The 12,424-nt window shown below is 39.1% G+C and overlaps 1 protein-coding gene across 3 annotated transcripts in view; it reads left to right on the top strand.

Moving 5' to 3' along the window:
* Positions 1-12,424, top strand: part of MCMBP (minichromosome maintenance complex binding protein) — a 174,015-nt gene that overhangs the window by 137,423 nt on the left and 24,168 nt on the right. For all 3 annotated transcript variants that reach the window (XM_084992917.1, XM_005671500.4, NM_001243591.1), the window contains 2 exon segments: positions 6,428-6,572; positions 11,078-11,229. In XM_084992917.1, the coding sequence (XP_084849043.1) occupies positions 6,428-6,572; positions 11,078-11,229 (297 nt within the window).

The following is a 12,424-nucleotide window of genomic DNA, read 5'->3' as shown; positions in this document are numbered from 1 at the left end:
CACCCTTCGTTCTGTTACAATATAAGTATCTAGACATAGTTCTCAAAGCTACTCAGCAGGGTCTTCTTGTAAATCCATTCCAAGTTGTATCCAATAACCCCAAGCTCCTGATCCCTCCCACTCCCTCCCTCTCACCCTGGGCAGCCACAAGTCTATTCTCCAGGTCCAGGATTTTCTTTTCTGAGGAGATGTTCATTTGTGCAGGATATTAGATTCCAGTTATAAGTGATATCATATGGTATTTGTCTTTGTCTTTCTGGCTCATTTCACTCAGTATGAGATTCTCTAGTTCCACCCATGTTGCTATAAATGGTACTATGTCGTTCTTTTTTATGGCTGAGTAGTATTCCATTGTGTATATATACCACTTCTTCCGAATCCAATCATCTGTCGATGGACAGTTGGGTTGTTTCCATGTCCTGGCTATTGTGAATAGTGCTGCAATGAACATGCAAGTGCATGTGTCTCTTTTAAGTAGAGTTTTGTCCAGATATATACCCAAGAGTGGGATTGTGGGGTCATATGGAAGTTCTATGTATAGATTTCTAAGGTATCTCCAAACTGTTCTCCATAGTGGCTATACCAGTTTACATTCCCACCAGCAGTGCAGGAGGGTTTCCTTTTCTCCACAGCCCCTCCAGCACTTGTTATTTGTGGACTTATTAATGATGGCCATTCTGACTGGTGTGAGGTGGTATCTCATGGTAATTTTGATTTGCATTTCTCTTATAATCAGCAATGTTGAGCATTTTTTCATGTGTTTGTTGGCCATCTGTATATCTTCTTTGGAGAAATGTCTATTCAGGTCTTTTGCCCATTTTTCCATTGGGTGATTGGCTTTCTTGCTGTTGAGTTGTATAAGTTGTTTGTATATTCTAGAGATTAAGCCCTTGTCTGTTGCAATCGTTTGAAACTATTTTCTCCCATTCTGAAAGTTGTCTTTTTGTTTTCTTTTTGGTTTCCTTTGCTATGCAAAAGCTTTTCAGTTTGATTAGGTCCCATTGGTTTATTTTTTGCTCTTATTTCTGTTGATTTGGGAGACTGACCTGAGAAAATATTCATGAGGTTGATGTCAGAGAGTGTTTTGCCTATGTTCTCTTCTAGGAGTTTGTTGGTGTCTTGTCTTCTATTTAAGTCTTTCAGCCATTTTGAGTTTATTTTGGTGCATGGTGTGAGAGTGTGTTCTAATTTCATTGCTTTGCATGCAGCTGTCCAGGTTTCCCAGCAATGCTTGCTGAATAGACTTTCTTTTTCCCATTTTATGTTCTTGCCTCCCTTGTCAAAGATTAATTGACCATAGGTGTCAGGGTTTATTTCCGGGTTCTCTATTCTGTTCCATTGGTCTGTCTGTCTTTTTTCGATACCAGTACCATACTGTTTTGGTGACTGTGGATTTGTAATATTTCTTGAAGTCTGGGAGAGTTATGCCCCCTGCTTGGTTTTTGTTTCTCAGTATTGCTTTGGCAATTCTGGGTCTTTTGTGATTCCATATAAATTTTTGGATTGTTTGTTCTAAGAACGCATTCTAATTTTCTTTAGGGAAAACAGCATGTTTGTTCTGCAAGATTGTGGAAAAATACCAGTTTCCTTTTTATTTTTAACAAGTAGTATTTTTTAGACATAGTTCACAAAACTGAAATGCAAAGATTTTTTATGCTTTTTTTAGGGCCACACCTGTGGCATATGGAGGTTCCCAGGCTAGGGTTCACATCGGAGCTGCAGCTGTCAGCCTATACCCCAGCCACAGCAATGAGAAATCTTAGCTACATCTGTGACCTACACCGCAGCTCACAGCAGTGCTGGGTCCTTAACCTGCTGAGCAAAGCCAGGATCCTCCTGGATACTAGTCTGGTTTGCTTCCTCTGAGCCACAATGGGAACTTCCAGATACTATCTTATTTTATTTTTTATTAGTATTTTTTTTATGGCTGCATGTATGGCATAGGGGTTCCTGGGCTAGGGGTTGAATTGGAGCTGCAGCTGTAGGCCTACACCACGGCAACATGGGATCCAAGCTGCATCTGTGACCTATACCGCACCTTGTGGCAACACCAGATCCTTAACCCACTGAATGAGGCAGCAGGTTGAACCCACATCCTCAGGAACACTGATGCTGGGTTCTTTACCTGCTGAGCCACAACGGGAACTCCTGGCTGAGATTTTAAATTATTGATTCATTTTTTTGGCAGAGACTTTGTGTCATTTGTGAAAAATTGTTATCTTTCAAGGATTAATCCCATTTCTTGAATTTACTGACTTAAAGCTTTCTTGGTATTTCCTTATTTTCCTTTTAATGTCTAAAGAATATCTAACAATGATCTCCTTTCATTTCCAAAAATGTTAATTTGTTCTCTTTTATCTTTGATTAGTATAGCTCTGGGTTTGTCAGAGAACCAACTTTTTACTTTAATTTTCTGTTTTTTATTTCATTGATTTATGTATGCTCTTATTCCTTCCTTTTTATTTTGGGTTTAATTTTTTTTCCTGCCTTCTCAGGGTGAGTGCACAGAGCATTCATTTTAATCTTCATTTTCTAATATTAGTATTTAAAACTATGAAATTCTATAATCACTGCTTTAGTTAGATCCCACAAACTTTGATTTGTTTTCACTCTCATTCAGTTCAAAATATTTTCTAATTTCCTTTGACCCTTGATCCCTTACAACACTCTACTTCTGTTGCTGTCTCTCATTCTTTGTGCTGTTGTCATACATTTCACTTGTGCTTATAGAATCCATAATGTATTATTTTTGCTTTCAACACTTGTCTTCTCTATAAATTAAGAAATGAAAATATTACATCTTCTTTATTTGTGTACTTGCTATTTCCAGCTCTTTGTGTCTTTAATTCTTCTGTCTGGAATAATCTCACTAAGCTGCCCCCTGCCCCCTTTTAAAGTACAGATCTGCTGTACTTCTCAGCTTTTGTTCATTTCACCTTTATCTTTGAAGGATATTGTAAATGGATAGAGAATTATCAATCAACATACTATTGCTCATCTTCAACACTTAAATGATATTGTTCTCTCGTCTTCTGGCTTCCATTGTTTTTTAATAAAAGGCTAGTCATCATTTTTATCATTGTCCTCTGTATGTAATGTGTCTTTGATTTTCTTCTGACCGCATCTAATATTCTCTGGTTTTCAGCAGCTTGACTATGAAACAAGTGTGGGTTTTTTTTTGTGTTATATTTTGCTTGAGTGTTGTCGAGCTTTAGGATCTGTGCATTGGTGTTTTTCAGAAAATTTCAATCATTATTTCTTCAAATTTTTTTCTCCTTCAGTCTTTTACCACTTTCTCATTATCTGGGACTCCAATCGGATTATCGTTAGACGTATTGTCACTGTCTTCCAGGTGATTGAGGGTGGTTTTTTTCCCATTTTATTTTTCAGTGTTAGTTTTTTTCATTTGGTCCTTTTTCTTTTTTTCCATTTCTCTGATCATATTCTTCATCTCTTGACTCGTTATATTCCTCTTTTCTTTTAACATGGTGAATTTTAGAATTGCTCTTTAATGACCTTGTCTGCTACTTCCAATATCCAGGTCATCCCTGTGGCTTTTTCCCTATTGACTGTTTCTAATCCTGCTTATAGACCATATTTTCCTGCTTCTTCACATAATTAAAATGTTATGATTACTTTGATATGCAACACCAGAAAGTTTAGTTTTGTCTTCACTTCAGGAATGTAGAATTTTGTCCTGGCAGGCAGGTAATCTAAGCGAATCACTTTGATCTTGTCAAGGCTTGGTTTTGGGATTTGTTAAGGTAGGTTGCCAGTAGCACTCATGGGGTAGGATACAGTCCCTAACTCATGAGAAGTGCTGTTTCTGGGTCTCGCCTAAGTTCCTGTGGTGTTCAGCAGGGGCTAGTCCTAGGATTGTACAGCTTCCAGAATCTTTGTTTAGCTCCCAGTTGGGCAGCAGCTGTTCTCTGCTAGGCCTCCACCTGCAACTCCTTGTTCTCTAATTGTTTTGCAAATTCCATTTGCTTCAATAGCCCTAAACTCTGTGCTCTGTTTGCTCTATGAGCAAGAGCAGAACCTCCACTTTCCTTTGTTGTAATTTGGAAAATGCCCCCAAGAGTGAGTTGAGGAGAATGTGGATTTTATCTGCTGGGTTCATTCTCATTCAAGGATTATAGCCTTATGTTCCCTTTTGTCCAAAGTCTGAAAACAGTTGTGTCATATCTTTTGCCCAGTTTTATAGGTTTTTGTTTTTTATTGAATTATAGTTGATTTTTAATACTGTGTAGGTTTCAGGTGTACAGCAAAGTAATTTGATTATGCATATATGAGTATATCTATATTTTAAAATTCTTTTGCATTATACTTTATTGCAAGATACTGAATATAGTTCCCTGTGCTATACAGTAAATCCTTACTGTTTACCTTATATATGGTCGTGTGCATCTGTCAATCCCATACCTCCAATTTATCCCCCCTTCTCTGTTGGTAACCATAATTTGTTTTCTCTGTTGCTGAATCTTTCTGTTTTGTAAGTTCATTTGAACTATTTTTTATTTTTTAAGAAATTTATTTATTTATTTGGCTGCCCTGTGGCTTATGGAGTTCACAGTCCAGGGATCAGACCCAAGCCACAGTTGTGACCTATGCTGAAGCTCTGGCAATGCCGGATCCTTAGCCCCCTGTGCTGGGCTGGGGATTAAACCTGCATCCCAGTGCTCCAGAGATGCTCCTGGTCCCATGGCACCACAGCAGGAACTCCTAAACTATTTTTAAAGTGCTATAGGATATTTGTCTTTCTCTCCAGTAACTTAGTATGATAATCTCTAGGTCCATCCATGTTGCTGAAAATGGCATTTCATTCTTTTTATGGCTGAGTAGTATTCCATTGTACTCATGTACCATATCTTCCTTACCCATTCATCTTTCAGTGGATGTTTAGGTTGCTTCCATGTCTTGGCTGTTGTAAATAGTGCTGCAGTGAACATTGGGGTGCATGTGTTTTTTTTTTTTTTTTTTCTTTTTATACTTACACCTGTGGCATATGGAAGTTCCTGGGCTTGGGATCAAATTGGAGCTGTAGCTCCTGGCCTACAGCATAGCCATGGCAACACAGGATCCAAGCTGCATCTGCAACCTACACCAAAACTTGCAGCAACACATGATCCTTAACTCACTGAGTGAGGCCAGGGATTGAAACCACATCTTCAGAGAGACAGGTCAGGTTCTTAACCCACTGAGCCACAATGGGAACTGCAGCATGTATCTTTTTGAATTAGAGCTTTTTTTTTTTTTCCCATTATTGCTGGTTTATAGTTTTCCATCACTTTTCTACTGTACAGCAAAGTGACCTAGCCACACATACATATATACATTCTTTTTCTCACATTATCCTCCATCATGCTTCACCACAAGTGACTAGATATAGTTCCCAGTGCAATACAGCAGGATCTCACTGCTTATCCAGCTTTTTTTTTCTTTTTTGGTTGCACCTGCACATATGGAAGTTCCCCGGCCAGGTATTGAATCTGAGCTGCAGCTGCAACCTATGTTACAGCTTCTGCAATGCCAGTCCATAACCCTCTGCACCACAGCAGGAACTCTTCATTATAGTTTTGATTTGCGTTTTTATAATAATTAGCCATTTTGAGCCTCATTTAATGTGCCCATTGGCCATCTGTATATCTTTGGAGAAATGTCTGTTTAGGTCTTCTGCTTATTTTTCTATTGGATTGTTTGTTTGTTTTTTTTTTTATTGCGTTGTATGAGCTGTTTGTATATTTTGGAAATTAAGCCCTTGTTGGTCATATTGTTTGCAAATATTTTTTCCCAGTCCATAGGTTGTCTTTTTGTTTTGTTCATGGTTTCCTTTGCTGTTCAAAAGCTTTTATGTTTGTTTAGGCCCCATTTGTTTATTTTTGCTTTTATTTCTGTTGCCTTGGGAGACCAGTGGACGTTCTGGGCCAGGGGTCAAACCTGCAACATAGTAGCAACTCAGGCTGCTACAGTGACAACACCAGATCCTTAACCTGCTATACCACAAGAGAACTCCACATCAGCCTTCTTTTAAAAATACATTTTGGGAGTTCCCGTCGTGGCACAGTGGAAATGAATCCGACTAGGAACCACGAGGTTGCAGGTTCAATTCCTGGCCTTGCTCAGTGGGTTGAGGATCCTGCATTGCCATGAGCTGTGGTGTAGGTTGCAAATGTGGCTTGGATCTGGCATTGCTGTGGCTGTAGCGTAGGCCGGTGGCTTCAGCTGCGATTAGACCCCTAGCCTGAGAACCTCCATATGCTATGGGTATGGCCCTAGAAGGACAAAAGACAAAATAAAATAAAAAAATAAAAATACATTTTTATTTTAACCAAACTGCCAAAGTAATAGTCTTTTATTAGTCATAAAAGTAGCATAACTTAGAATATTCCTCAGTTCATGGTAATATTTTCTTAACCTTTCATTTAACGCCTATGTTAATGCAAACCAAGCTCGAGTCAGCCCTTCAACATCCTACACTCCTAGTCGTCACAAGAGGAGTTACGAAGATGATGAAGATATGGACCTACAGCCCAATAAACAGAAAGACCAGCATACGGGTGCCAGACAAGCAGGTAGTGTGTGCTAATAAGCTTTCTGTAGACTTCTGCTCTCTTGCAGTAAATTCATATCCAGAATTAATTATTGTATAAAATAGCTCTAGATTTAGAAGCGGGTAGTGATTTGACAACTTGCTTTCAAGTTTATCAGAATTAGGAGTTCCCTGGTGGCTCACTGGGTTAAGTATCTGGCATTGTCACTGCTGTGGCTCGGGTCTCTGCTCTGCTGAGGGTTTGATTGCTGGCCCAAGGAACTTCCTTCCATGTGCCGTGAGCATGCCCCCCCCCCCAAAAAATCAAGCTTATCAGAATTATAGACAGTTTTGAGTTTTAACAGCTACTCTTTGGTCAGACTGTGCTTAATAATTGAGCAATTAAGAAATAGCAACAATAACAACAACAACAACAACAAAAAAGACCAAAAAAAAAAAGGGAGTTCCCGTCGTGGCGCAGTGGTTAACGAATCCGACTAGGAACCATGAGGTTGTGGGTTCGGTCCCTGCCCTTGCTCAGTGGGTTAACGATCCGGCATTGCCGTGAGCTGTGGTGTAGGTTGCAGATGCAGCTCGGATCCCGCGTTGCTGTGGTCTGGCGTAGGCTGGTGGCTACATCTCTGATTCAACCCCTAGCCTGGGAACCTCCATATGCCGCGGGAGCGGCCCAAGAAATAGCAACAATAACAACAACAACAACAACAAAAAAGACAAAAAAAATAATAATAATTGAGCAATTAGGCATCATTTAGTGAGAAGTGGCTGCTCTCTTATCAGTATTTAAGGGCCTTAAGTTGGTTAGCCAAAAAAGGTCTTTTATCTTTCTTCATATATATTTTTTATCTCAGCTTTTAAGTAATATGAAAATATAGTACTCTACTCTAAATGTGACTTATCCATACCTGAATGCCTCCTTTCTTATTTTCTTTTTGCAACAGTGATGCTTTAATTTAGTAAGATTAAAAACATTCGAGGGAAAATGTGAAATTGTGGTACACTGGATTACTTATTCCTCAGCTTTAAAGCAAATAACCCTTAGAATAGTCACAGCTCTATTTGTTCCATTTATGTAACTCTGTAGTGGTTGGTTTATTGAAATATGCTTAAAACACAACTAATTCTGATTTAAACAGGGATACTAAAAGTTGAAATTTTTTAAGAGAGAATTTCAGAGTTGATTAATTTTGCCAATCACAGTTTTTAGGAGCAGTGAATTCCTTATGACAGGTAGATAAGTTTGTCTTTATTTCTCCATTTATGTCCATTTACTTGTCTTTAGCACCTTTAATATGAAAACAAAGGCAGAGGAAATAAAACAAATTAGTTACTTGAAATCTGTAAGACTGGGTTGAGAGGGCAAATATAACAATCAGTGGTAAACAGATTTACTAATGAATTTTATTTAACCTTGTATGAGTCTACTTCATAAATTTACAGTATATTTTTGGGGGGGGGGGTGGAGGTGGGCATGCTCAAGGCATGCAGAAGTTTCTGGGCCAGAGCTCGAACCTGCACACAGCAGTGACAATGCCGGATCCTTAACTGCTGGGCCACCAGGGAACACATAATCTTTTTCTTTTTAATGCTAAGGCATATTGTAATGTCTTTAAAATTGGAATGTTTTACATTAAATATATGCAGATGTAGTATTCTTTTTCTCCACCCATCCTCAAAAGTTTATTAAAATTAAGGATGTATCATAACAATAAATAGCATATTAGAATCCAGGACAGGAGTTGCTGTCGTGGCACAGTGGTTAACGAATCCGACTAGGAACCATGAGGTTGCAGGTTCGGTCCCTGCCCTTGCTCAGTGGGTTAACGATCCGGCGTTGCCATGAGCTGTGGTGTAGGTTGCAGACGCGGCTCGGATCCCGTGTTGCTGTGGCTCTGGCGTAGGCCAGTGGCTACAGCTCTGATTCGACCTCTAGCCTGGGAACCTCCATATGCCGCGGGAGTGGCCCAAAGAAATAGCGAAAAGACAAAAAAAAAAAAAAAGAATCCAGGACATACGGTAATTCTCTTTATTACTTCAGCCATTGATGCTTCTATTTCTTGCCCCCCCTCCCCTTTTAAAATAAATTTATTGGAGTATAGTTGACTTACAAAGTTGTATTTCACATGTACAGCAAAGTAAATCAGTTACACATAGACACATACCCATTCCTTTTTAGATTCTTTTCCCAAATGGGTTATTTATTACACATTATTGAGTAGATTACCCTGTGCTATATAGTAGGTCCTTGTCACCTATCTATTTTGTATAAAGTGGTGTGTATATATATGTCAGTCCTAATCCCCTAATTTATCCCTTTGTCCTCTGTATTTCTCCTTTGGTAATCATACATTTGGTTTCAAAATCCATGAGTCTGTTTCTGCTTTGTAAATTCTTTTGTAGCTTTTTTTTTTTTTTTTTTTTTTTTTTTTTTTAATGGCAACACCCATGGCATATGGAAATTCCTGGGTCAGGGATCAGACCTAAGCCTCCACAGTGACCTGAGCTACTGCAGTTGAATTCTTAACCCACTGCGCCACAGCAAAAGCTCTGGCATCATTTTCTATTAGATTCCACGTATTTGTGATGTCATGTGATATTTGTCTTTCTCTGACCTTAGTATGGTAATTTCTAGGGTCATCCAAGTTGCTACAAATGGCATTATTTCACTTTTTATGACTGATATTCCATTGTATATATGTACTACATCTTTATCCAGTCCTCTGTTGATGGACATTTAATTTGCTTCTTCTTGCCCCCTTTGTTTGAATGTCATACTTCAGGGCTTTTGAATATATCTGAGTGCCTTATCTATGTAAAGTTTACCTTGTTTGTTGCTTTCTAGGCAGTCTGTCAGACTATATATATATATATATTTTTTTTTTAAAGATGCTTTGGAAATAAGTGTAGATTCACGTGTAGTTGTAAAAATTAATAGATCTTGTGTACCTTTGACCCAGTTTCCGATAACATGTTACATAATTATAGTAGAATATCATGACCAGGAAATGGATATTAATATAGTCCATAGACCTTATTCAGAACTTACATTTTTACATGCTCTTCTTTGTGTGTATGTGGTTAGTTCCAGTTTTATCATGTGTGTAGGTTCACGTGCTTACTACCACAGTCAAGATACAGAACAATTCATTACCTGGATCTCTCATGTTGCCCCTTATAATCGTACCCCCTTACCCTGTCTCTCCTCTCCCACCAAGTTTCTAACACCCGATAACCATGAATTTGTTAACCACCCCTAAAATTTTGTTGTTTTAAGAATGTTGTATAAATGGAATCATACAGTGTGTAAACTTTGTGGATTGGCTTTTTTCATTCAGCAAAATTCCCTTGAGATCCTTCCAAGTTGTTCCTTATATCAGCAGTTTATTCCTTTTTATTGCTAAGCAGTGTTGTGGGGTGTGGCAGGCTATATTTTGATTCTAATTATCAGCCGTAACGTATCATTACTTCAGAGGTAGAGGTTATCTTTAAATGATCTTTGTGTCCCTGACAACTAGTCTGATTCCTAGTACACAATGAATGTTAATAGATGTTTGGTAAATGAATTGATTGCTTTGTAATTTTATTCTGCTTGACAAGTAGAAATATATTCTACCAAGTTGTTTTTGTTGTCTGTAGATTCATGTATTTCTTGGATCAAAGATGTCAAATAACCATATTAAGTATTAACTTTTAAAATTACATGAGAGGGGAATTTCCATCATGGCTCAGTGATAACCTGACTAGTATCAGTGAGGACATGGGTTCAATCCCTGGCCTCGCTTAGTGGGTTAAGGATCCCTCATTGCTGTGAGCTGTGGCTCGGATCTGGTGTTGCTATCGCTGTGGCATAGGCTGGCAGCTACAGCTCCGATTTGATCCCTAGCCTGGGAACTTCCATATGCCATGGGTGCGGCCCTAAAAAGACAAAAAATTTTAAAAATTAAAAAAATAAAATTGCACGAGAGGGAGTTCTCACTGTGGCACAATGGAATCAGTGGCATCTCTGCAGCTCTAGGACACAGATTCAATTCTTGGTCTGGTGCAGTGGGTAAAAGGATCTGGCATAGGTCACAACTGCAGCTCAGATCTGATCCCTGGCCCAGGAACTCCATATGCTGTGGGGCGGCCAAAAAATAAAAAAATAAAATGACGCGAGATTTGATTGGGGAGGGATTCGTTGCCATTTTATTGTAGGGGAAAAATGATTACACTTTCAGATCTTTATAATGATCTTTGTTCTTTTTATAGGTCAAAGGGCTTTTAGTATGTTATTTCCTTAAAAACTGTAACAGCTTGAAATTTGCAAGCTCAGAAGCATCATTTCTATCAAACTCGAGGCTTTTTAGGGTTGAGGGGGGAGGGATGAGCTGGGGGTTTGGGTTGAAAATGTTCTAAAATTAGGTTGTGATGACGGTTGTACAACTATAATACAGTTTGTTGAATTAAAAAAAAAAAGGCTCTTTAGGAATGTTCTTTATCTCCAGGAAGGCTTAGAAATGATGATGTGTGATGTTGTCCCTTTGAATTTAGGGAGCGTTGGTGGTCTTCAGTGGTGTGGAGAGCCAAAACGTTTAGAAACTGAAGCTTCTTCTGGACAACAGCCGAACTCCCTGAACCTCTCTTCTCCTTTTGATCTGAATTTTCCACTGCCAGGAGAGAAAGGTCCTGCATGTCTCGTGAAGGTAATAAAACCTTTCATAGACCTGACTCTGACGAAGGTGTGTTAAGTGTCTTGGAAATTAAAACAGAAAACTCTTAGCATTCGTGTTAGTTTTCTCTTGCTACTATAAGAAATCATCACAAACTTAGTGGCTTAAAACAACAAAAATGTATCATCTTGCAGGTTTTAGACCAGAAGTCCACCATGGTTCTCATTGGGGTAAAATTCAAGTGACAGCAATTTCAGGAGGCTCTAGGGGAGAAACTTTTTTTGCCTTTCCCAGCTTCTAGAGGCCACTGGCATTCTTGTGGCCCCTTCTGCCGTCTGGAGAGCCAGCAGAGGCTGGCTGCCCTCTAACCATATTTTCGTAGTCACGTCTTCCTGACCATAGGCAGGAAAGATTCTCCAATTTTTTTTTTTTTTTTTTTGGCCTTTTTAGGGTCGAACCCACAGCATATGGAGGGTCCCAACTAGGGGTCAAGTCAGAGCTGTAGCCTCAAGCCTACATCACAGCCACAGCAACACCAGGTCAGAGCTGCGTCTGCGACCTACACTGCAGCTCACAGCAACACTGGATCCTTAAGCCACTGTCGAGGCCAGGAATTGGACCTGCGTCCTCATGGATACTAGTCAAATTCATTTCTGCTGAGCCACACAGGCATTCTGATTCTCCAGTTTTAAGGACATGGGTGATTAGATTAAGCACACCCATGTGGTCCAGGGTAATCTCCCAGTTTAAGGTCCTTAATTTATACAAATCTTCTTTACACAAAGATGACATATTTAAGGATTCCAGTGACTGGGGACATTGTTGGGGGCATAATTCTGCCTACCACCACGTTCTTAAAAAAATTTTTTTAAATGAGTATTTCAAATAGATGTGGAACAACTTTTTTGCTGTTTTTTTTTTTTTTTTTTTTTTTTTTTTTGTGAAACAACTTTTTAATATCTCTTCCCTTCCTATGTCATTTTCTAACTTGCTAACATCTGCTTCATTTCACCATACTTTCTTTTACCAAAACCCATTTCTCACTTATATTTAAAATAAAGTAGGAGTTCCCATCATGGCTCAGTGGAAACCGATCTGACTAGTAACCATGAGGATGCATCCCTGGCCTCGCTCAGTGAGTTAAGGATCTGGTGTTGCTGTGAGCTGTGGTGTAGGCCAGGGGGCTACAGCTCCAATTCGACCCCTAGCCTGGGAACCTCCACATGGT

Source organism: Sus scrofa, chromosome 14 (assembly GCF_054392235.1).
Source record: "Sus scrofa isolate SSC_HxYL_T2T_F1_AM1 chromosome 14, Sscrofa_HxYL_maternal_Yorkshire_Landrace_v2.0, whole genome shotgun sequence".
Lineage (NCBI taxonomy): Eukaryota > Metazoa > Chordata > Mammalia > Artiodactyla > Suidae > Sus > Sus scrofa.
Note: the sequence above shows the minus strand (reverse complement) of the source record. Positions and strands in the feature narration are given on the sequence as shown.